General features: G+C 35.9%; 1 protein-coding gene across 2 annotated transcripts in view; it reads right to left on the bottom strand.

The window, feature by feature from the left end:
- LOC123310911 (chaoptin-like) overlaps positions 1-27,763 on the bottom strand; it is a 268,551-nt gene that overhangs the window by 49,580 nt on the left and 191,208 nt on the right. Inside the window, exons 1-2 of one of the 2 annotated variants that reach the window (XM_044894618.1) lie at positions 11,719-11,853; positions 10,518-10,694 (exon numbers count right to left, since the gene is read on the bottom strand). In XM_044894618.1, coding sequence (XP_044750553.1) covers positions 10,518-10,692 — 175 coding nt within the window. In that variant the 5' untranslated portion in view covers positions 10,693-10,694; positions 11,719-11,853. Of the gene's footprint in view, positions 1-10,517; positions 10,695-11,718; positions 11,854-27,763 lie in introns of those variants that run through there. The other variant, XM_044894607.1, reaches the window with a different exon arrangement.

Consider the following 27,763-nt stretch of genomic DNA (forward strand, 5'->3'; position numbering starts at 1 on the left):
TCTGGATTTCTTGCTGGCCATTCCATTCGAGAGACTTCAACCTCTTCAAGGTACTCCTGAACGATGCCCGCATGATGGGGTCTGGCATTACCGTCCATAAAAATGAAATTTTCACCAATGTATGGGGCAAATGGCACTACATGCTCTTCAAGAATGTTCCTTATATACTTATCAGCATTCATAGCTCCATTATCAACGACCACTAAGTCTGTGCGAGCAGTCGAAGATATTCCGCCACATACCATAATCGATCCTCCACCGAAACCAGTAGTATTCAGGAAATTGCACTGAGCATATCTTTCATGTGGACGTCTGTATACAAGGGAACGTCGATCACAATGGTAGAGGCAGAATCTAGACTCATCAGTGAAGAGAACTCTTTCCCAATCGGCCTCTTCCCAATGGATATGCTCTCTCGCAAAATCCAAACGCGCCCCTCGATGGGCTGGGGTAAGAGCTGGGTCTCTTGGCGCGACACGAGGCCTTAAATCATATTCTCTGAGGCGATTTCTTATTGTCTGAGTGCTAATTTGCACCTCATGCGTTTGCTCAAGCTGAATTTGAAGGAGGCGAGCGGTTGCAAACCGTTGTCTCAACGAAGAAACTCTCAAGTAACGTTCTTGAATGGCAGTTGTTACCCGTGGTCTACCCTGTCCTGGTCATCGGACATTCATACCTGTCTCCCTGAATCGCTGCAACATTCTGGACACACTTGTATGGGAAACTCCAAACCTTTCTGCAATTCTTGTGTATGTCCACCCATCTTATCGCAAAACTACCGCTTGGGCACATTCCTCTTGGGTCAAATTGCGTGTTTCGCGTTGCATAGCGATCGAGTGTAGAAAATCAAACGACAGAAAAACTATTGATCACTAGAATTGATCGAGAACAACTGATTTTAGAATGGAGCCAATACATTCAAAATCTGATAATATCTCTTTTTCTATTTCTGCTGGGAAAAAACATCTCTATTGAAGAAAACCGTTGAAAGTAGATAACATATGCATGCATAATTCTGATAAAAATAATTATCATTGAGAACACCTTCAGTTGTAGGTTGTAGAATAAATTTGAGATTTCCATAATGAGCGTTAATTTTTTTGCGCAGTGTATTAGTTAATTTTCAGCGTGTTACCGGTTATGTTACTGGCGGTATTTTATGGTTATCCCTTTCCCTACCGTCAGAAACAACGTTAAATACGAAAATAACCTCCACTCAGTTGAGACTGTTTCCTCTTATATTATAGAATACAAAATATTCAATTCAAGCTAGAAATTGAATCAATCAATATGTTTCAGTTGTCTAATGCTACAAGTGCACCTGCAGTAGAAAAGTGAATGCATTTATCTGTAAACAAACCATTGTTAAAAAGTTAAGATGTGTTTCATGTTACCATCCAGCTGCTGTTTCGGTTCGTGTTTTGAATTATACAGTCCATTTGATTGAAGGTTGCTTCATCAAAAAAATCGATCTTATAAAGTGTCAGGGAAATCAAATATTTTCCTAACATTATATTCATTACAATATAAGTTGTAACGTCCAGTTTCATAATCAACTCTAAAGTCGCTTTTAGCCTAAAGCTTAAAGTCTGAAGTCTAAAATGTCTCTTATCATATCTAAATGTCTCTAATCATTGTTTTTGTTATCTATGACAAATTCAAAATGAAATTTGGCGGGTGATACTCTTTTATTATGATTTCAGGAGATAGTATACCCAATATCGTGAGAATTAGTTGAAGTTATTGAGAGTTTTAGCATCGTGGTATGGTGGTCAATCAATAAACTGTTTTATGATCGCTTTTGAAGGGTTCAACATTGAAAAAGAAAGGAGGAAAATTAACACAATGAAAAAATCTATTGTTTCATTATTTACATAGTATCAAGTTCCTTTCAGGTATGCAAATAAGAAACAAAAAACACATCCGCAGCAACAAAAAACCTTCATTTCCGAATCGTTAGAATTCGAATGAATGTCTGAAATGGAAATAGGTAATGAAAGCTTAATTGATACCGCCTTCACAAAGAGTAAAAGGGTTCAAAAGGGAATTTCGGGCATTTAAAAAGACATTATTAGCGACATTTCACCTTAGAATGGTGATTAGGGCTAATTACAACTTGTAGCTTGCAATTTATACCGCGACCCTAGAATGAGTTTGATTCAGTTCAGATATTCTCGTAATTTGAGATTGGCGTCGATATTTCCGAGGAATTTCTTTTTTATTCAAGGAAAGCACAGTTAATGAGGATTGGTATCCCTCTTTTTTCAAACCATCCAGTTGATAAAAGATTTTTGCATTCAGAATCGAGTTCTGATTGTAAAGGTAGTTTTCAATTTGTGGAGGCAGTTCAAATTGAACTCATAATTTACTGTACAGTGTGTCACATTGCAAACGGAAAAAATTTAGAAGAATTTAAGGTATAGGTACTCCATTCTCTTTCATTTTAGCACTGGGTTGGCCATAGAAATTTGACACATCCCACTCTGTATAGTACGAAAATGTGGGGTTATGACGCTTGTGAAACATTTTTGGGCTTCAAATCAGCGCTATGTTGTCAATTCAAGTGAAAGTCTCAATAATTAGGTACGTATTTTATCACAATGTGGAATCACTTCAGAAAATATGAAGTCGAAAATACACTTCGCAAAAAAATCAACGCACATTCTGAAAATCTTAATTTTAATGAAAGTTTTGAACGAAACAAGACACATTAAATGGAAGAAAAATTCAGGATTTCACTGAATCTTATGTGAAAGAAGAGAAATGAACCATTTTCAAAATATTGAAATGCTGATAAGTGATTAAATACTTGGTATTTCCACCCCTTGCGTTAATTACAGCTCGGCAACGACGGTTCATACTCAAAATGAGCGATCTTAAAATGTTTTGATCTAATCTTTCCCAGATTTCTCAGAGTTGGATTGATTGGATTGATAAGTCATTAAGAGTAGTTGGATGATTTTCTGAACTTCTCAGCCTTCTATTGAGGTTGTCCCAAACCTGCTCAATCGGATTGAAATGTGGACTTCTTGCTGGCCATTCCATTCGAGAGACTTCAACTTCTTCAAGGTACTAATGAACGATGCGCGCACGATGGGGTCTGGCATTATCGTCCATAAAGATGAAATTTTCACCAATATATGGGGCAAATGGCACTACATGCTCTTCAAGAATGTTCCTTTTATACTTATCAGCATTCATAGCTCCATTATCAACGACCACTAGGTCTGTGCGAGCAGTAGATATTCCACCCCATACTATAATCGATCCTCCCCCGCAACCAGTAGTATTCAGGAAATTGCACTAAGCATATCTTTCATGTGGACGTCTGTATACAAGGGAACGTCGATCACAATGGTAGAGGCAGAATCTAGACTCATCTGTGAAGAGAAGTCTTTCCCAATCGGCCTCTTCCCAATGGATATGCTCTCTCACAAAATCCAAACGCGCCCTTCGATGGGCTGGGGTAAGAGCTGGGCGTCTTGCCGCGACACGAGGCCTTAAATCATATTCTCTGAGGCGATTTCTTATTGTCTGAGTGCTAATTTGCACCTCATGAGTTTGCTCAAGCTGAATTTGAAGGAGGCGAGCGGTTGCAAATCGTTGTCAAGAAACTCTCAAATAACGTTCTTGAATGGCAGTTGTTACCCGTGGTCTACCCTGTCCTGGGCTTCGGACATTCATACCGGTCTCCTTGAATCGCTGCAACATTTTGGAGACACTTGTATGGGAACTCCAAACCTTTCTGCAATTCTTATGTATGTCCACCCTTCTTCTCGCAAAACTAGCGCTTGGGCACATTCCCTTTGGGTCAAATTGCGTGTTTCGCGTTGCATTGCGATCGAGTGTAGAAAATCAAACGAATTCACTAGAATTCATCGAGAACAACTGATTTTAGAATGGAGCCAATACATTCAAAATCTGATAATATCGTCTTTTTTTATTCCTACTGGGAAAAAACATCTGTATTGAAGAAAACCGTTGAAGGTGGATAACATATGCATGCATAATTCTGATAAAAATAATTATCATTGAGAACACCTTCAGTTGTAGAATAAATTTGAGATTTCCATAATGTGCATTAATTTTTTTGCGCAGTGTATGTTACGAACACTGATTGAAGGCGTACCAAATTTAGTTATCTGCATGAAAAATGCAAGAGATCAGTTTTTAAATATATTTATTTTTGCTATGGAAGAAAATTGAATTATTGCCATATAATACGCAGTAGCTTGAAGAAACTTGAGAAAATTATTTCATGGCCAACTGAGTGCACAAAAGTGATTGGAGTATAAATTATTCGGACATGTCGGACATAGATTCTAATACGATCCCAGATCATTTGTTATCCGAAGTATCGCAAAGCAATAGAAAAAACTAAGCTCGTGATGACTGACTCAATCATATGGTTTCGTTCAGGATATTGGCCCGTTCGATTGTTAGGTTGGAATGGAAATTGAGGATTGCCGAATTTTCTCACTACTGAGTAACTCAAAAGGTTGTATGAAATGGCTCATTTCGATACCAACTGGCAGAAAAATACTCAGGGCCAAGTATAAAAAATCTTACCAATAAAATTCGTCTAAATTATTCATAAAGTTTTCACAATGGTCATCACCATCTTCTTCTTTTTCGAACCCTATAATGATCGTCGTAAAAATGGGATGAAATAGGGTAACAATAATAGCAGTTTGTAAGCATAAGCACTTTCAATAAACTGCCCCAATATTCTACACTTTTTTCACTGTATCGAACGGTAAAAAAATTCGTTCATATGATCTGATGCAACTAATCCGATATACTCGGAAGTACTGAACCATTTATTGTCCAGCCATATGTTTATGTTCTGTTTCGTTTTTCCGAAGCCGAGGTCACCTTCCACAGTCCCGTACTTGAAATTCAAAAAAATTTTGTCGAACTTCCAGGGGTTGTAGCTCAGCCATCTTTTGGAGAAATGACTTTTTTTGTTGACTTATACCTTCTGTCAAAAAAAGCCTCACCTTTGAAAACACCCCGTATAAACAAGAATAATACAATAAATTAGTTTGAAACCAAGGTGGAGATTGAAAAATTATTTTGTACCAAACATCAAACAGGTTTTGAATATGTTATGATTGACAATACAATAGTCACAATTGAAAAATTCCATATCCATGAGCTGTATCGAGTTTCATTCCGGGAAGTTTAATTCCCTGTCGCGCAAAGCATTCGATTCCCAAAGTTCACCAGCACTCTGTGAATTGAGTTTTAGCCGGTGGCGTCCACCCACCGGTAAACTCTTTCGGAATCCACTAGTTTGTCGGGGGATGTTAACTTCTTGCCTTTGTCGGGTCTCTGTAGACTCTCACGGAGTAATATTGGGTTAAGGTGATTTGTTGACATGAGTAGAATGAAGCGAGCGAAGAAAAAAGGGGAAGATGTGAAGTAGTGGAGAATAGGTAGGGACGATTGATTGGATACTTGGTGTCTGTCCAACCGTTATCGGTAGGTTTCCAGTAAAGTCGGCCCCACAATAGCTAGAAGTTGTATGAAAATAGTCCAGTTTCATATTGCGAATCAAACATTTCTACTCGAAGATGGGAGTTGTTAATGAATTGATGCAACAGTCTTCCGGACGTTATGAATATTCGAACTTCGTCTACCCATGTTAACATTTCATATTTGATTGATACTAGAAAAATAACCAAAACTTGTTTAGCACTTCTCGTTTTATTTCCGTATAAGGGTGTTGAAGAATAAGTGCGACAAACTTCAGGACGTGATTCTGCATGAAAAAATAATGACATTATGCTATATAGCTTTTGTGCGCAAATGCTTCGTTTTCCGGAATACAGGGTGTTAAAATTTCACTTAAGAGCTGACTATTTATTATTGCTCTGAAACCTCTCGAGTTGTGCGAATGAAATAAGGTGGGTTTCAAGAGGAAGTTATTCATTTCCGACATGCCATTAAGAATTTTAAGTTTATCATTGGCGTATCATTTTTTTAGGCAAAAAATGTTACGCCACTGAGATCTTTCAAACAAACAATTGTTTTTGAATTTTTCGTTCAACTCCTGACGACTTGCACGCTCGTGTCAACGTATCATCTTATCCTTGCAACGCCACTGGCATCCGCAGAATTGGGGAATTCTCCTCAGTTTGGGTTATCACAGCATATGCAAGTTTTAACTGAATAATTATGAGTTTCATTCATGAATTACTCAAATGCACCGCGGAAACTATTCAAAATCATTCTTCAACTATGAGGTTTTAAATTTTAAATCGCTTCGTTTTTAGTTTACGATTTGGCAACAGCCAAGAAAATAAAGCCAAGAAAATAAAAAAACAATGGCTTGTTCATAAAAAAACAGCTGTTGATTTACAGGCAGCATAAGGCGCATACTCACTGGCGAGCCTCAACAGCAACCGGCCATGAAAATCACATACAACTTTACGACCTTCCTCGTTCGTCGCAGACTTTATAGACAGCCATCTTTGTCTATCTCATCAAGATAGTGTATTTGTTGTGCTTTATTATCAACGCATATTTCAGTCGATGTTGCCAACTTGTGAATTCGGCATGAAACGCTTCAAATTTTAAATACCCATTTCTATTTATCATTTTTAAGTACTTAAAATGATTTTATTTTCCAGCACATGCTTTTAACACTTGCCTCCTTCCTTGATTTCTTGCTTTGTAAATACCAGAACAAGATTCCTTGTCAGGTTTATTATTGAATGCCTTCACTGTATTTATGATTGCCTTGTTTCACCTTGAGAACTGGGAAGGAGTCATGCTGAATCTTTTTTGCATGTTCTGACATTTTGTTCATTTCATGTAGCTTTTTGGATGGAGTTCACTCCAATCTATATTCATGGCTGGAACTCACTCAAAGCTATATAGGGTATTTTCAAGGTGGGACTTTTTTTTGACAGAAGGTAGAACTCATCAAAATAAGTCGTTTCACCAAAAATTTTCTATAGAAAATATCCAAGATGGCTGAGATACAACCCCTAGAAGTTCGACAAAATTTTATTGAATTTCAAGTACGGGACTGGAAGGAACGAAACAAAACATAAACATATGGATAGACAATGAATGGTTCAGTACCAAGTTCATGGGATTGAAGGCATCAGGTCACTTGAGAGAATAATAATTGTTGTATCGTGCAATTTAGGGTGAAAAAAAATGTAGAAAATCGAGGCAGTTTCTAGAAAGTGCTTATTTTAGTTAAGTTGAAAAAGTGCTATGATTTTTCCCCATTTCATACTATTTTTACGACGATTGTTGGAATGTTCGAACAAGAAGATGTGATGCCCATTGTGAAAAAATTCGTGAATAATTTAGACGAATTTTTTGGTTAGATTTTGAAGTACCTATTATTCAATTTTTTACACTTGTGTCTTAAGTCTCTTCTGTCAGCTGGTATCGAAATAAGCCATATCATGAAATCGTGTAAGTTACTAAAAAATAATGAGAACAATTCGGCAATCCTAAGTTTCCATTTTCATTACTACGTAAATATCGAACGACCCAATATCCTAAACGAAATGGTCGAATCAGGAGATAAGTTTTTTCCCACTGCTTTGCGATAATTCAGCTAACGAACGGTCTAGGGTTGTATTAGGATCTATTTCAGTAATCATTTTATATTTTCTTTTTCAACTTTGTCATTTTGAACGTTTTGTATGGGCGATTTTTGGTGAAACGCTTTATTTTGACCAGTTCTATCTTCTGTTGAAAACAGCCTGACTTTTAAGTACACCCTGTATTTTTGGCTGGAACTAATCACTTCAAGCTAATCATCAATCAGCTCTAGATAGTATTTTCTGCCTGGGATTACCTTAACGATTAGCTACACATTTTGGGCTGGGACTACCTCAATTCAAGTACATACATATACCTACTGAAGATCAAGGTGCAGCGATAATATCTGACTGAGCACACAGTAGGTACTTCACTGGAAACATCTTGTCTCGAGTCGAGGACATCACTGGACTTGTTTAGTTTAGATAAGATAAGGGCTATGTAATTTAAGAGATTGGAAATTCTGTAAAATTGTTGTACCTACCTACATTTAATTTAATACATTGTCAAAAACCGATAAAGAATTTTGTTGCTCCCCTGAGAAAATTAGTCTCAGATTCTCATGCTCAAGACCATACATGGTCATTTGTCACGTTACACCTTTTTTTATCGTATGGAGCGCCGTTCGTTTGCTGCTTAGTTTAATTGAAAAATTATGCATCTTCGAAAAAATGGATAATTTTCTACACAAGCTGAAAAGTCTATCAACACTGCAGTGGCGTGGCGTGCCTTAGAGGGGCCCTGTATCAAAATGTGTTGAGGGGCCCTAAGGAAGGGTGAAGTAACAATAAAAGTAGCAAAAAATGTTCTATTAGTATCGAAATGATTTTATGTACTTATAATAAAAAGTTCTAACTCATACTTGGTGCTGGGAGCGAAATAATACACAAACAAATAACATACAAACAATATAAAATAATATACAAACAAATAATATACAAACAACATAAAGATACGCTTTTCTAGCATTTATTTCAGCAAATCTATTTATCAAATCAGCCGTAGCTGATGACGATTTCAGTTTTTAAGTTGCTCCCCCTCTATTGACAATAAGGACATGTCTGACAGCAGTTCCTGTCCCATAGAAGTCCTCAGATAATTTTTTGTGAGTTTTTATTTTGAAAAACTCCTTTCAGCGATTGCAATTGTAACCGGAAGGGTCTAAAATAAAAGGCATGCAGTAATATCGTCCGGAAAACTGGATGCAAGGCTATTGAATTTTATCACGACTAATTCTAAAAGTTCTTTGATGGCACGAATTTTCTGAATTTCAGATTTTAAGTATTCGTATCTATCTGAATGATCGATTCGGTGTAATGAACGGGATTTTGAAATGAATAGTTGTCTTAGCAGTTATTCTCAAAAATGCTATTGTAAAACCTGTAAGAGGTTTTGGATAACATTTTTAGGAATTTTTTGCTTACAGACATTCGGGGGCCCCTAAAGCCTGGGGGCCCCGTATCACTGATACCGCTGATACCGCGGTAGCTACGCCCCTGCAACACTGAATAAATTCTGCACATATTTTCTGTTGATATAAGGTACTCATATCATTTTATAATGGAGTAGAGGAGTTTTTGTGGTAATCCAATTCATATTCCAACCTTTCACTTAGCGGTACTTAATGTTCATGATATCCATTTGTATTTTCAATTTCAATCTGAGCTTAAAAGCTGCAAACATAACTTCTGCATAACAGAATGAGACCCGAAAAGTTTAAACCACATTCTACTGCAATGCAAAAACATTTCCGCGTTCCGTTATCCAGCAATGAACAAACTTGTTTATTAAAATGGAAGAACAAGGTACATGCAACTCGTCTCGAGCAGGCGTTGTTCTTCCTAATTAAACCGGGTGGTATAATTAAAAAGGGCTTCGGAACAGTGTTAATGTAATTTCTACGTGTATCCGGCATATCGAGAAACTTGACGCAGACTTCGTCTGAGACTTGCCAGAATAATTTCTGCTGGTTGCATTTCCCGCTTTGCTCGCTGCCGTTGACGTTTACCTGGGAACATTATTTGATTGATGTGATTTGGCAATGCAAAATTTCACGTGAATTTTCAATGAAGCTGGATAATTCAGCTAGACTTATCTAAAAACCGCATCCGTCTTACAAGAGGTTCAGAAAAATCTCCAATTTCTGAAGATTCAGGCATGAGTTATCAGTATTGGTATTGACCTCTGTAGTGGATGTCATTGGACTTTTTCAGTTGAAATGAAAACTTTATTATAGTAACAATTAGGTACTATAGTCCATTCACATTTATTTTAGAAGTCGGTTGGCCATGAAATAATTTTCTCAAGTTTTTGTAACTACAACGGAGTAAGGTTGGCACTCATGAAATGTCGTTAATGTCATAACGTCGTTGCCACAACTAATATCAATTTTTATTACGAAAATACCGAAAGTTATTGAAAAAATAGACAGGGTTCCAGGAAGTGCTATATTTAGAATCCAGGTACGCTCATTCAAATAGTTATACCCTGATATTCTGAAATCCACAAAACGTCAGAAGGCAGCGAACATATTCAACGTAAGAGAGTTCATATAATGTTTCATTCAATTATTTTGAAAACGGTACATTTTCGCTGAACTAATGTTGGTGTCATTCGATAGCATTTGGTCTACTTTATCGTGGTGTGACGCTTGATTCACTAGTTTTGGGATACCCTGTATGAATTGAATCGAATATGAAGGTATGATTTGCCCCTTACTCGGCTGACAAGCATCTTGAAAGGAAAACGAATAGCCAACTCGAATAATTTAGAAGAACAAAACACTGAGAAAAAGTAGTACGAATTTTCATTGCAGCAGAACCAATTTTTCTATTATAGATGTTTTTGGGATTCAAGACATTTTTTTGTCAAGTATTCTGTTGGGGGATGAGAAACAAATAAAATACGAATAGGAAGGACATATTAATCTCGATTATAGTAATACTCACTTGGAAACTTGAAAAATGGCACAGATAGGCAACTAACACTATGTATAGTTCTTGCACTAATGTCGTTTTGATCGGATGAACAAGAGCACATGGAGTTGAAATTGCAGCTACCGATTTGTTGGCCGTAACACCGAATTATTTGGACAGCTATTGTGATCCATAATACGAGCATCATATCTGAAATAATAAAAATTAGTGAGTATGTTAATGGTTAAGCGCAACATATATATCTATCTCCATAGAGAATGAATCCTGTAGCATATTTCTGAATTACACAATGATTTGGGAACAAATAAATGGGGCAGGAAATAGGTTTTATTCTACCTTAAGACTTTGTGCCAAGTGTCCAGTGCGAACATATCGTAAATGAAAAGGTACCAGGAAATGATAAAAATCACTGAATTCCCAGCTTTTAATGAAAAATATATTCTTATTACAATGAGTCATTGAAAAATAAGATTGCACCGCTAGGCTGAGCAGTTACGGAACTATAATATGGCTGTTGTTTTTATTGTTTCCATAACTTTAAAAGCTGATCATTTTTTTAGTGTGAGTTTGGATGCGTGTATTGTTGTTTAAATAGACTAAAAGTGAATATAAGGATTTGCTCAGTGAATTTGATTAACTGTGTATATTATCATCAGCAATAGAGAAATTCTTTTTCTATGTTTACAGCCATATTCGGATTACTCTGGCTGCTACCAGGGAGCGTATGGCTCATTTTGCAACTCGATTTTTTTTTCAATTCATTTTCGAATTGTTTTCAATATTTGAATATAAAGTTTGAGACAGAATTCGAAAAAGAAATGAAAAAAACTTGCATTGATTTGTGAATATGCAGCGAGTTCATTTTCAGGATAATTGAATTCACCATTAGAAATTACGCGATAAAAATGTGCATGAACGTTGTCTTAAAAAATGATCACCCGAATATTGAACTGCTGCTCATTTTATGTATCGTTAGATCTTCGGCCATCATTATTATACACCATACCTAAGAGGTTTCGATAATTTTGAGCAACCCATTTTAGCGAAGAACTCTAGACAGTCTATTTATTTCAGAAAACAGGTTAGATTTGCTGATTCAGATAACGTTTTTCATAATTCATTCAGTTCTTCGAAAATTCGAGATAGTGTCTAGCGTTTCAACCATCTAAATATTGTACATAATATATCATATTGAATTACGACAATACATTACCCAAGACGGTAGTCCTCTGAAGTGTAGTAGATGCATGAAAGTAGCACAACACACCTCATTCGATGGAACAAAACGTAAAAATGAAGTTTTACTCGAACGAAATCGATCTTACATCAATTTGATGTCGCCCGTATATCCTTCAACTTACTTGAATGAGGTAATATGTTCTCAAACATAGTAGACTTATAAATAAATGCCATGACTCATTTCGGCTGAGCCTATATTATTTTTTATGGGGGAACAAATCGTTTGTTTACCCGTAAAACCATGTTTAACACGACCCATTAAGATTAATATATCTTTTGAACAATATGTCTAAAATGTCTGCTATTTTGAATGTAGGAAAAAAATGGAAAATCAATTCAATGCAAGTTTGATTTTGCACATTGAAGTGTATTAAGTCGTGACATTGGTGCGAATCATTTTTATTCATACAACAAACGAGTTGAATTCATGAGTTGAAAGTTTAACCCACTAGCACAAAGACCGAGATGGTTTATTTCTTCGAATGGATAAACATTTATAACTCATGTGTTGTATACAAAATTTTATTTAATTTGATTAGGTTAGGAGTTATGTTTTAAGTTCTTCACGAAGATTGATATTCTGCAAAGAGAATGTATATTTTTTATTGAAAAATCAACTTGACCTTGAAATTAAACTCTAAAACTAGATTATGGCTGCATTCGATGTCCCCCTGAAGACGAAGAAACAGTCATTTGAAATATCTGTTAATCCAGGCTAGTCCCTGTTTTCATATCTCCAGAGAAAGGGACAAAATATTTTTTGTTTTTCACGATATATACTATTCTGCAGAGAAAAATGTACATTCCCTATTAAACAATCTACTCGATCTTTAAAAAATGACCTTGAAATCAGACGTCAGAACAAAAATCTGCATTCGATGTCCCCCTGAAGACTAAGAAACTTCCAGTTGAGAAATTTTTAACCCTTTTCTCAAGGTGTAATTTGAGTGGATCCCCCGTATATGGCAGGAAATGTTTTCAGTTCTCTATGATCCATGACATATCTGGCAAAGCGTCTACCAATCTAACCTGAAAATTCGCATTTCCACAAATCTACTAAGAATAATTCTTCTTCGTAAAATCCCATACCAAAGATTTATCGTTGAACAGAACAAAGGAACAACGTCTAAACACTCTTCGCGTTAGGCTTAGTTTCAAAGCTCAGAATATTTTAGGATAATCGTTGATAAATAACAAATGCAAGATAGATAAGCTGGATAAACCTGGAGTCTACTCGTTGGAGTGTGGGGAATCTGTTTGTAACGTGGTATACGTCGGAAGGAGTGGTAGATCATTGAGAATTAGAACTCGAGAACACTTAGAATGCTTAAAGAACCCTAACAACAACCGATCCATCTTTGGTTGTCACCTTAGGGACGAAGATCATAGATTTAACATTAATGATAACACTAAACTTTTACACCACTGTGAATACGGTCCCAGACAGGAAATTTTGGAGGTTGAAGTAATCAAGCACATGAAGGATGACCGGTTGAATACGTTGAATGCGATGATGACTAACAATTTCAAAGACACTTACAGGCTTCTAACCTCCAATAGATAATTAAAATAGTTTTATGGTTGTTATGTTTTTTGTGCTGTATTAAGAATTCATGTTGAATTTTACTGTATGATGTTGTTTAGGTGACTTTGTGATTTTGAATGATTTAAGAAGAAGAAAAGAACGGACCATTCTGTGTTTCATTCTGTTTGGGTTGACGTTGGCGTTGTCACGTCTTCCTTTTCGTTCTAGAAATATCTTTATGAACTGACTCTTGACCTGAATCTTTGAAGATTTTTTTGGAAAACTTGAACATTTGACTAACTCGGATGATTCTTTATGACTTGACTTGATGACTTTTGTGTTGTTGTATGAATAAGTGGAGCTAATTTGTAAGTTCCAGTTTCTATAATGAATATTGAACATCTCATTGTCAAGGCAACTTACTGTTTTTTTTTCTGTAATTTATACTTTTTAGATCTTTTTGGTTTTTGAGAATGGTGAAGGCCGAAACATGTCAAACCTTGCTTTGTTTTTGAATCGTAGAAATGTACCCAAGTCTCTCATCCAAAGTACCAATTTGGTTTAAGAAGTCTACATCGTTTTCAAATCGAGCACAGATCGAACGCGATGCTTCTACCCTTGCACGCTTTTGGTCAACATTCAAACATTTGGGGATCCATTTTGCAGCAATTTTTCTGTCCAAATTGACGTGAACTATGGGATGAACGCGTTAGAATGAAATATTCAGTGCTTCCGATATCCGTTTTAGCCCAATTCGACGGTCTGATAAAATCATGTCATGAACTGCATCGATATTTTCGAAGACTGACACAGAAACTGGCCTTCTCGATCGGTCATCATCTTCAATGGATAATTTAGCTCTTATGAAGCTTGCAGTCCAATTTTTCACGGTCGTATACGAAGCACATTGATTACCAAGGGTATTAAGCATATCTTCGTAAATCTGCTTACCTCTTGATGATGGCTCGATACTCCAATTTTTCGATTCTCAATTTTGGTGCACATCTTCTTTCTTTTAAATTATTGCATAACTCTAGTTCACTTTTTTGACCTCTAACTTTACACTGACACTTCTAATGAGTTATTGTTCGTTTCTAGGGTAACGCAATACTTTTTTTTGTGCATGGAACTGGTCTAGGCTAACTAGATATTAATACATCCTCGTAAAGTAATGATGTATATGTAAATGAAAACAAAATATCACGCAGTAATTCTAGGCAGCTTTCTTTTAAGAAAATAAGCCTAATCGTATAACTTCACCCCCTGATGAGAATGGAATGCTGAATTTATCATTGTTTCATTTCCAGCTGTTTCGCGAGGATATTCATTAACAAGAAGGGATTATATTATCATTCAATTACTCCCAAGGGATAAGACAAACTTTGAATAATGAGATTTATATTCTTGTTCCGAAACTGGGGCCCCAAAAAAAATACCGTTACAGTACCAACGTAACAAAATTATCTTCTCGTCTCCCCACTTCTCGATCTGAAACGGAAAAAACTTGTAAAATCGATACGGCAATTCCCTTTAGCACAATTCCAAAACACAAAATAAGCGGTTTCTATCGAGAGTCTAGCGAGCGGGTTCATCGAAAGCACTGTTCCCCGCAAAAATAAATATCGCAGAAGATTATCTTTAGATTTTCCAACTGAAACCTGCAATAAAGAGGTTTTACAACAGACCTAACGCGAGTTCCACTGCTCAATTAACAGCTTGTAATGGACTAATTTGGAAATTCGATTTTAGGAATTCAAATAGAAGCCCCGAAGTAATGTTGTCGTTAATTAAAATGTCTAGGAGAATAGGAGCCAAACCATCCGTTCGTTTTTCGAAATTGAATTGCTTCTAATTCGATTATAATGGAAAATTCTCTTCTTTTTGTGGGAGGTCGACCAGAAACGGGAAAATAACACTGAGTTCTCGACACGATGACATCTATCGAATGTATGGTTTGTTCACATTATCTATCTACGCCTACGCTTAATAGGATTTCAGGCTATATGACGTTCCTTCACGTTTTCAATAATTTATCAAGATATCAGGATTATATATTTCTACTCTCTATCTAAATCTAATCTAAAACAACATGGCCAACGGCCATAAACAAAGGACAGACCTTTCGAGCATAATAGACAATAACGTGCTGCAGTATTATCAATACAGAAACTGTACAGTAACTGTATATCAAAAACTGTCTTTTTGAAATGAAGAATTATCGATACAGAAACTATGCAGTAACTGTAGGTATATCAGAAACTGCATTTCAAAATAAAGAATTATCAATACAGAAACTGTGTAGTAACTGTATATCAAATACTACATTTTTGAAATGCAGTTTTATCAATACAGAAACTGTGCAGTAAGTGTAGGTATATCACATACTGTGTTTTCAAAATACAGAATTATGTAGTATCTGTAGAGTTGCTGTATACATGGTGACAATTTGAAAACTTGCCAGTCACGACAAGGATGATTTCAGAGAAAATGCCGGAACAGATCAATTTCTATTCTTAGGTGGACATGTTTTGAGCAGAATTGTAAGCCGAAATCTCCTCAACCCTAGGTGTAGGAGCTATCAACCCTAAATTCTCAATAGGGAATAGGGGGTGAGCTATGCCTCAATTGAAAGATCACTTGGCATGAATACTATGGTTTGCAAATTTTTATTGAGTCCTTGAAGTAGTTATAGGGGATAATAATTTGAAAACTTGCCAGGCCATTTATGTCTCGATAAGGATGTTTTCAAAGAAAAAGGTCAATTTTTAAAGGGAGAAGGACATATTTTGAGCAAAATTGTAAGCCCAAATCTCCTCAAACAGAAACATCGGTATTATTCATTTGCGTTATAACTGAATTCTCTTTCTGTTCTTTTCAAAGAAAGCTGGAATGAACTTAAGAAATTGCAATTTTGCAATTGATAAAAATATTTATTCATAGCAGCTGTTCGAGCAATTTTTCAAACCGTCTGAAAAAATTTGTAAAATGTAGGTTTGTGTTTATTTATTCAGTTATAAATTTGAATTGTTGTTCGATAAGCTGAGAACAAACATTTTTTTCGCAATTTCAAAATTTCACCATAGTAGTAGTTTTCATAACTGCATGGGGCAGACAGCTCGGTATTATTTGATCACGTTATATCTAAATTCCCGATTAATACAATTTCACCTGTGTTGAAATATCAACATGCATGTTGAAAATATGTTCGAGCAATGAACTTGTTCATTATGGAGCTTAAGTGAAATGTCAGTACGGCAGTAATTAATATTTCATGAAAAAAAAACACAATAAACGTTCGCTTTAATCAAGGCTAGTATTTATTCAAAATGTCGTAAGTAACAATGTACAGGAAATGACAAAAGTTTGAAAGCTTTTCGCTGTTATTTTTCTTCGCTTCGCGCGCTGGTTAGTTCCATTCATGGAGGACATAATGAAACTTCTGATTCTTCCCGTTCTGCATTAATGGGATATCCGAAATACGAAAACTTTGTCGGAATGATGGATGATGGTGTGAAGTCCTGCACGAATTACAACATATGGTTAAATACTTTAATTGAATAACTGCAGAATCTGTCGTGAGCGGAAGAGTTTGATTTATTCCATTTTCGTTTCATAATTTCTGATATGGAAATATTTAAGAATTATACAGTCCAAGTCAGAACGAAATTAACTTTAACTATAATGTTCATACAGAAAAATTACTACCTTTTCAAAGCAAAAGAGTTAAGATGGAATTATTTGAACATACACAGCTCTCAGTTTGATTTTTTTTCAGTATGCTTCGGGTTGATTCAACGAAGTATTTCATCAATATTGTGAATAAATCCAGGATATTTTTCCTGAGTCGTTTGGAATTGGCAAGGTCTTCCAGGCCTTTATACAGAAATGCCTTCTACGACCTTGCTCTTGTCTACGCTCCTGACTAGTTCCAAAACGTCCAAGTATTCTATACGCAAGTTCTATGGTACTTCGAAAACAGGTCGTTGACCGACGCAGCAGCCCCACTCTAGAACTTTCAGAACACTCAGAATTTTCCGTAACGGAAAACTACTCCTACTATTCCTATACTCGCTTTGTTCACGTTATTGAATTAGCTTCTGATTGTGTTAAACTCAATTATTGTAAGACTTCTCTACTAGTTCATCTCATTTAAGTAATTCTTTTTAAAGTGTTCTCGTTCAATTTTGGTGCTAACTATTATAGTTCTGCGCTAGAGGTAATGTATTCTGAGTCTTCTCAAGATTGTTGATTACTCCATTTTCATGTTCTTTTCATGCATGAATTAAAGGGGTCCACGTGCAGCATTATTAAGAATATTCAAGCAAAGTTAATAGTGCTGCTCAATTGATATGTTGATTTGAGTCAGCTCATTTATGTGCCTCCTCAGGAATATATATTTTATTTCATTTTTCAACTGAACAAAATTTTCAGACCCCTCACATGGAAATGGGTATGTTGCACCAGAATTGAACTTCCTCATGTCTTCCTCATTGTTAATGAATGCCGATTTATTATATTCGCATGCTCATCTCATTGATTGGAATCAGAAAATTCATTTATCAGCTCAACTCTGTTGTCAACCTCTCACATTACTAATTATTGTTATCCAGTTTCAGATGAATGAACCCTAATGTTCTCCAGAGTGGACCCTGGATATGGTTTATTTCCTTCAGAACACTATGTGCACTTCTCTAATATGGTTCAACGGTCAGCGGTAAGCTATGACACTGATTGACTGTCTCTCATTCTCGTTGCGCCCTGGAAGGTCTGCTCTGGTAATCGTGTACTTTCTCAATTGGTATTATCTCCTCATTATACTTTGTATTTTCAGAGATATATTCTCATATTCATTCATTTTGCTCGATATACAGATTAGATCTTGAAGCCTTCTGCTCTTCTCTAAACCAACGATTAGTGGTTTCCCTCATTAGTACTCTCGTTTTGTAACTCTCATAATTTATCATTTGTATCTTCTATCTGACGGACGTTTTAATTGTGCTCACTTGTGAGCACTCCGTCTATGTAAATGTTGTTTTCATTGATGAATTTTGCACTCTCCAATACCCACGTTGTTTATATTAATTATATAAATATTGCTCTAATGAATACATTCAATTTATTGATATCATTGATGACCATAGACCATTTAGCTTTCACCTCTTAGCCTGCAGCATTATTACAACTCAGCCTTCTTATTGAAATTCATTATTCTAACCGTCTCTCTTTTTCTGTCGGAATCAAGAGACTCTCATCAATTTTCTTGTTGTGTTAATATTGAATTTGTTGAACTCTCTAATTGTCTGAGCCTCACATCAAGTGACTCCTCATTTGAACTAGATTAACTCTGTTTTTAGTTGAATAATGCCAGTCTAAGGTTAAAGATGTTGTTAGTATTATTGTATTTATTACTGTTTTAGCTTCATGCGGGTGACTCATTTATCAAGTGACTTTCCATTTGAACTAGATTACCTCTGTTTTTAGTTGAATAATGTCACTCTGAGTTTACAGATGATGTTAGTTTTATTGTATTTATTACTATTTTAGCTTCATGCGGGTGACTCATTTAGTTTATGATTGTGAACCATATACAATGAATGTTTTTACACTACCATCTCCAACTCAATTATCTGGTAACCGTCCAATGTAGGCCCTGTATTAATTTTATCTTTCCAAGATGAAGGCGTTACATGTTTGCCCAATACATTACGAATTCCTGGATATTTACGAAACGGCTTGAGAGATTTGCAAGGTTTGGTAAAAATTGGTACCTCATTAAGGTGATCATTTCACATTGAATACCTCGTCTTCAGCAAGTACACTACACTGGCATTAACTTTCATATTCTTGAAGAAGAAAATATTACGCCAGTGCAATCGAACAATAAATTTTATCACACGAAAAAGCTTTTCAAACTAGAAGAATCGGTTAAAAATGGCCGCTTCAGCTAGAATATAAGAGTAAAGTCTTCTCCACATGAATTGCTAAATATCGAGGAATTTTTTATTCATTTGGAAAACATGTGAAGCCCTGTATTTTGAAAAGGAAACATATCCGGATGAAGGCGTAGAGCACCTTTTCAAATCCAAATAACTCAAAGAAAATACCGTGAATTTATGATTGAAAAAAGCATATGTTCTAAATTGATTTTTCGATTACTAATTCTGATCATTTTTCCTTCTTTTTCGAACAAGTTTCACTTACACTTCCAAGAATAATTTCATGATGAGAATTCAGTCGAAGGTCTGTTATTGCTCACCCTCGTCTTTGATGAACTTCGGTCATTTCTTGTGAGGGAATAATTCATAATGTCAGACTTCTCAGGGCTTTTACATCAACCCTCTCGAAAAGTTATGAGAACTCTAGGAGATTCTCAGTTCGTGGATTGGAATTCAATTTTATGAAATCACTCAGGAAGGGCCAGACGCACTCTAGCTCTGTATGGTCTCATACATTCAATTAACAAGTGGGAAGTGAATGGTATGAATGAAGAGCAGAGTGAAGATACAGAAAGCCAATTCAAAAAGTCTTGTCGGTAGGAGAAGTTTTAAAGATCAAACGCAAATACGAAGAAGATAATTATACGAAAAGATTTTTTTTCTGTAATCTGTTCGTGCTTGCCCCCTAGGATGGGGCAAGGTGAGGTTCTGGACGTTTTTGACAAAAGTTGTGATATTTGTTTATCTGCAAGAATAAAGTTCTTCAAGTTTATTATAACAAAAGATATACCGGGTGAGAGTCTGGAAACGTAATTCAGTTCAAATTCACTTCATGAAGGTTCATCAATGCACAATTACGCACATCGTAATACTACCCTGCGATGGTTCGAAACCGGAGTTTTCAACTATACTATACTAGAAATATCAGACAATAAACTAAGGTCCACCTCTCTCAAATTATGCATGAAGCGTTCAACTACACAGAATAAAATTAAATTTTAAATTCGTTCGAAACATTACGTACTCATTTAACCTCTCTAACAAATTAAACAATAAGGATTTTTCAGACGTTATCACTATATGGGAATGATAGCAACATGCCCTAATTAAACTAGTAAATTTTATGAGCTGTGTACTGAATATCACGAACACTGGCTGAGCATCATAAATATAATCACATTTGGGAACTACCGAGGTGAATAATTAACAATAATTCAGAATACAACTCTCTTTCACCGACAAAGTATAAATTTAATTGCTTCATAATCACGATAAAATCTGCAGTTCAAAATGTTAAGCAAAAATTCATTGGGTATGACAACCCAATGATAAATTAGTCATTATTATTAATGCCTAGTATTTATTTTCTATGTTTTTTAAAGTAGAAATATCTGACGAACTGCTTATTTATTTTTTATTAACCAAAGCTATGCTACCTGTGTATGTGAGTGTTTTAGTTCAATTTCGACACGTAATTGAATTCCTTCATTCATTGCTGAATCCCGTAACCGAGAATAAATCTACAAAAAGAATCGAAAACAAAACTATCAGTGCGATCAAACTTGTAATTTAATTGGTGCTACTTGCGACTGTGTGCGCTCCTGTGACTGAAGAGACCCAACCGTGACCTACAGAACCTTCCCATTCCGGGCATGGATAGTCACCAACCAGATCTGGCCGCCGCTGTATTCTTCTCGAGTCTCCATTATAACTGTGGATCAAAGACCTTCACTGTGATCTGTCTAACGCTAGTTGTTCCCAGTTATGATTGGCATTAACTGAATTTAGGGATTGATGCAGTATATCCTTAAACCGCTTATACAGGCCTCGTGGTTTCCTCTGTGAATTCGCTATACTTACAGAGCTATTTTGGGGAGTCTTGTGTCTTGCATCCTCAGAATGTGGCCGCTCCATATGATTCAGGCCCACGTTACTTGAGTCTCAATTATTATACCCACAACTCGCGCGCTGCAAGACTTCTGCATTTGACACTTTGTGGAACTATCGGCTGTGCATTATTTAGAATATATAGAATTTATATAGATGACGTTGTTGCATTTGTTCAAGCTGTTTAATATGTCGCCTATAGGGCGCCCAGCTTTCGCTTTTTTAAAGAAGCGTTGGGAGGGCCACTGCTTTGTAAACAGCTGTCTTGGTCTTCAGATTGAGGTCGTGATTTTTAAACACTCTGTCCTTTAGCGTCCAGAATGCCCGTGATTCCGAATTGATACGGTTGTGTATTTCCATGTCCAGGTTAGCTCTAGTATTTATGAAGCTTCCCAAGCATTTGAACTGCTCGACCTGTTCTAGAGTTTCATCCTCTAGGCTGATATCTGTTTGGAGGCTTTCTGGCGGACTTACCGGGATTTTGATTTTGTCAATATTGAGTCTAAGGCCTAAAGCTTTATATATATGTTTGTAGGTGTCCAACATTATCTGTAGATCCTCTGAGCTGCTAGCGCTAAGTACACAGTCGTCTGCATATTGAAGTTCCGTGATGAACATTGTACGATGCATCTGAATGCTTGAATCAATAACGAAGCCTGTTACTCTTTACTGAATATTGGCGTTTTAATCTTGTCTCTAGCTACCCAATAGACTTCGATCTTATATTATTTATCATATTGCAGGAGACAAACAGGGTGATCAATTTCATATTACACGGCACTAAATAGGTAAAAGGAACGATGATGTGATCTCGAATGTGATGTACCGTACGTAATGCGGTTAAGGTTATTCTTTTCGAATCGAACTATTCAATCAAGATCTTCGAATTGTTCTGCAGTGTGAACCACCATATTTCACGTCCATACACAAAGTGCGATTCCCTGTCCTGCGGTTTAATTGTATTAAATCCAAGACCCGAACATCCATCGATTGATGATTAATGCAGTTCATGAATTTGTAGGCGATCTCATCAAGTTGGGACCAAATCCGTCCTTTGACATTGACGAACAATAGAAATTCAATAGAATGCAGTACACTATGGAATACACCAGAACCCGGAATTCACACAAAATAAACCTCGAAATTGAATCTACTTTCTTTCAGGTTGAGCTGGAAACGCAAGTGGTTTATTATATTTTCAATAGCCTTTGATTCCGAGAATAATTCTCGGAATTATTGTTGATTCTGTAACGAATGTATCTAATTCCGAGCATCGAGCGATATCAGTGGTGAATTTTGAGTGATTGAGTAGGACACATTACAATGACGACAAGTCTGATCCACTTGAGAACATTTGGAATATGGGAAGGACGGGGGCTTTTAATTGCTAGGATGCAAACAATTCAGATATTGTGTTTTAAACAAACCGAAAACATTTTCTGAAACTTTTTAGGGTTTTCACTTCCAATCTCTGAAAAATCAATTGAAAAAATTGAAATAAACGATAATAAAGCGTAAATTCTTGCACTAACCTGCCAGGAGCAAATCAAGTAGAAAACATTTTTGCCTCACAATGAACAGAAACTTTGAAATTATAATTATATAAAGCAACGTTTCAGAGTCTCTATCAGACTCCTTTATCAGACGAAAATCAATTTCCGAAAATCTTACGAATTGTAGCTTTTATTTGACATTGTCAATACATAGAATCAGAAACTGCATAGAAACGTTGAGTCATTTTATTTTGAAATAAAATTTATTGGACCCAAAGGAAGGTGCCTTTCAAGGGACTGTCAATTCGGACAGTTTCAAGGTCCAAAATTTGAAAATGCAAAAAAAATCGTTATTGTACATACTTGACCGTGTCTGATTTTCATAAAGATAGTTAATCTCGGTGTTGCAGACGTGTTGACCCATTAATCTGGCACTAATCATGGGAGGGTTTCCTCAATCTGACAATTTAAAGATAATAACAAGGCATTTTTTTTATATATGTCCCTTCATATACCTTTAATAGTTTCTGTATTCATTATGAAAGTTGTAGACGATGAAATCCTATAAAACTTTTTTCCGATGCAATTTTACATATTTTTAACCGTTTTCGAGTTAAAGGGCGATAAGGGCGAGGAGTTTAGCCACATATGCGAAAGGCCAAGGTCAATGTAGAAACCCAGTCTAATGAACATTAATCGCCATGCATATATTTCAAAAACGTTCAAACGTGAAAAAAATTTTTTCATAAAACATTTTTAGAAAATGTCATGCCCTACAACTTTTATAATAAACTAGCTGACCCGGCAAACCTAGTTTTGCCATTTAAATTATTTCTAGGGTAGATAATAATAACTAACTCATCGTGATTGCTCGATTGGTCGTAAGAAAAAGGAATGCCTTTTTTTCTGTTCTGTACAATTTTTTTTGGGAATATTTTGTTATATGAACCTTGCCCTAACAATAATAAACACAACAAAAAAAGAATTGTCAAATTTGGTGCGATCGTTTGAACAATAAAGCATTTTGAAGTAAACCATAGATCCTCTTTTATTAATATAGATGCGAAAACCATTTGAAGCCCAGGAGAGGATATAAATCAAGAAAACTGAATTTTTTGTGACTTTTATGGCCAATTTTCATTTTTTCGGCTTGCTGAAACTGTCAGATTATATTTTTTTCGTTATTCTTGGATCATTATCTTCAAAATAAGAAAAAAAGCCACCGCGCTCGAGAATAGGTCCTTTCGTTTGCATAAAAAGTGTAATACTTTTCTACACTCGATTTGATTTACACCTGTTTAGAGAAACACATAGTCAAAAGAAGATATAGATAAACTACACCACCTCTAAACTGGTGTGAATTCAATCAGCAAACGAATACTAAAATCGAGTGTAAAAAAATGCTACACTTTTTATGCACACGAAAAGACCCTTCCACACATTTTCGTCACGCTTAAATTGTCAGGTTGAAAGAATATATACTTTTCAACATGTAATTAACCACATATATTTTAATCTGACAAGCTCGAGTATGCAGAATGATCATTTTTTTTACTATTCTAACAGGCTGTCCTAGACAATTCCCCCTCCTATATACAGACCTAATTTTTAGTAGAGGTACTTTACAAGGTGGAAGGTATATCCCCTTATATTAATCTGACAAGCTCGAGTAAATTCCGAATTTCCCTCTTTGGCTCCGAACCATAGATAGAAATAATACAATGAAACTTCGAACGTTTAAGTACTACAAGGACCCAATATAAATGCAAGCAATAAGAGCAACTTATGTAAGTCCTCTGTGGTGACACTCGGAGTTGCAGGAGACATTGAGAATGTAGAGCTCATAATTATTCCTCAACTTCAACTTTGACTTATAACAACTGTGGAGGAAATTTGATAGTCCTCGAAAGCAAAAGTACGTATGCACATCGATTCACAAAGCGCATAAAACAGTTTCAGACTTAATTTCCAATTAAGTTCACTCCAGATATTTCGAAAGCGGACTCACTACTTCAGCAACATTCAAATCAGAATGAAATGGTTATGTTATTCAAACTAAAACCAGACTAATTAATGTAAGTTCGAGTCGGTGCATACAGTAATTAGCGGGTGACTCACGTGAGTCCAATACATTAGGTGTTTCGGGGAAGAAAAAAGTCAGAGAAGTCGATGTATGTCGATTCCACATGAGCGGCATTGTGATGGTATTTCTGCAGGACGTTGTTGACTTTTCCAGGTCAGTTTTATTTGAATAACATTCGATATGAATCGTACTTCTGGTTTGATTCTGGGAATTATTGCTTACATTGGGTATGTGAAAGATTTCTGTTTGAACAGTCGCGAGTTACAAGATGTGCATATAACATTCGATTCAATTCGTGTGGAATAGCAAATCAGTTTCATGGTGAACCTATAGATATATATTTGAATTATGAGCGCATATTACAGAGGAAGATAGCTGTTAATGAACTTATTTATAGTGTTAATCGAAAGTCTAAAATAATCCACGTATCTTATGAACGTTCATACCCATTATAATAATAATGAAAATAAAATAAATAAAATAAACGAAAAAAATAGATATACAGGCTTTCAACTCATCATAACAGGTGGCGTTAGAGGACCAAGGAACTAAACAAACAACGGTGTCAATAGCATTTCTCACCATCCTCCATATTTGTTTACGTCTTGCAGCGCCGTCAACGGTAGTCAAAGCGTTAATGGTGTCATACTATTTTCACGATCTTAAACTGATACATGGCAAATATAGAAACAACTTACAAATATGTTACGTGGATATCACGGAGCGGGAACATGACATTTACAAAATGTGGATATAATTCGGATACAGTATAGGCACATCCCAAATATCGTATCAGATACGTAACGGTTAAAGAAAAATAACACATAACAATGTTCCCTATTAGATCTCCCAAGAAAACATAAACAGATGGTCACCTGGGATATGTGTGTGTGTGTGTGTGTGTGTGTGTGTGTGTGTGTGTGTGTGTGTGTGTGTGTGTGTGTGTGATACACATACGTCTATGGTATGAAGGGTAATGCTCAAAATTTGATTCAGGTGCAAATTATTAGTTTTCTCTCGAAGATCCACTTCAATTTTCGAGCAGCGTACTTGCAATATCACTGTGCATCAATGTGGCTAACGGAAATTTCGCATTCTTGTTAATTCTCATGAAAACTAATAATGAACCGCAATTCGTTTTTCAGCAAATTTCCAATAAAAACGCGAATTCACAATGAATAACCCTGAAGTGCAATCAAACGCGATCCGCAGCGCTTTCAATAGTATTTTTTAATATCGTTTCGTCGATCATTTTCGATAGAGATATTTTCGTTCAACAGATTTATTATGGTTGTTTCCTGAATGGAGGCGCGAAACAAGAGCCGACACATAATCATCATTCAAAAATATGACATCCCCATTCCCACTTTATTTTAATTTTTCACATGAATAAAATCGTAGGAAAATATCGAATCTGATCGATGTTTCAATTTCGTTCTGTGTCGGTCTGACGCGAAATATGCATATAAATCATAACTTTCCATTCCAATGGCAATGGGAACATTTCATAAAAATAGTTATTCATGTACCCAGGACGAAAAACTGTTTATTACAATCGAGCCTGCAAATGCATAGCCGAGGCGCAGCCGAGGATAGCAAACAGGCAAGACAAGATAGACAGTTTTTTGCAGAGGTGCATATTACATTTTTTCTTCGACCTCACATAACTTTATGAAAGTGAGTGTAAGTAGTTACCCGTTATATAGCCTCATCTGGGTGCCTGTAATTGTCAATTCACTGAGCTCTGGTGAAGTGTTACTGTTATCCATATCGCCGTCACTATCCATTCTTGATTATACTAAACACTAATATTCAGATCACGTAGGTACCTAATTCACTGGCAAAATTTAACCGATTTCGTGAAGAATCAATTTGACAACATCAAATGACAGTTATTGTCACAGGCACTCATGTTTTCATCAAATTCTGTATTCACAAAATTGATTCAATCGCCCCGGGATCTAATCCTATTGATTAGTGACGAACAGCCGGACGAAAAGTGAATCAGGACGAAAAAGACTTCCTTCAAAAATAGTCGAAATTAGTACTTCATGTCATTTTTTGTTCATGTTACCTTCGCTAGGAGCGTCTGTTCCTCTGCTCCCTTGAACATTAAATGATACTGAATATTAACTACATAATTCAATTGTCGACGAAATACTATGTTACGAAACAAGCTTCAGAAAGGCCGCTTTAGTCACTGGATTTTAATAAAGTTCTCGATTGCGAAAGAGTTCATAAACGTTTTCTATACTTCACTGCCGACCTAAGTGAATGATGAATTAGAAAAAATGTGGAAAATGAAACATGCCGGTGTATTACAGCGGAGTTACTGATAATTCTGCAAGGAGCGTGTTGTCTGAAAATGGAGGTGGATTTTTTCATATTTGGGCGACAGTTGAGTTCGGTAGAGTAGGCTCTTTTCCAAAAATCATTATTAATTATTCTTTTTCATTTGTTTACTGAAAACACAATATATAATTAACATTCAATATCTACTCAAATCATGAGCAAATCAGATCCCATATTTCATACGTGTGTCCTGGTAATTCCATAGACAAATATTAATACATTTAATTCCGATATGAAAATTTCTACCTTCCAGCATTTCAATTAAACAGTCCTATACCAGCAATCGCTTTATGTATTTTCCATTTATTTACAATCCACATGTTATCAAAATTATGCAAATTACATGGTCGGATGAATCGACTTTATTGATTCAATAATGTCGCCGATGCATTGAATTCCAAAGGTTTTTCCAACCATGCTGACCTAATCGAAAAAAACATGGTATTATTCTGGATTGATTTGGTTTTCATATATAGGAGTCAATGGATTGACAAAAATATGCCTTCTCGTTGTTCCACAGTGGTGATTTTTTTTTCTGTTTCAAGGATCCACAGATGTGTAGTGTCACAGATTTAGCTAGTTACTCTGAAAGCAATTTGGTTTGTCTAGCAGTGACACAGCTCATTCTGGAAACTTGGTTATATCTTTTTATTAGGGTCGAATCGGAGAAAATGGTAAGTAGTGGAAAAAAGTGTTTATTTTGACCTCAAAAATCTAGTGTTAAAATATTTTCACGAGTAAAA

This window comes from Coccinella septempunctata, chromosome 1 (assembly GCF_907165205.1).
Source record: "Coccinella septempunctata chromosome 1, icCocSept1.1, whole genome shotgun sequence".
In the NCBI taxonomy this organism is placed as follows: Eukaryota; Metazoa; Arthropoda; class Insecta; order Coleoptera; family Coccinellidae; genus Coccinella; species Coccinella septempunctata.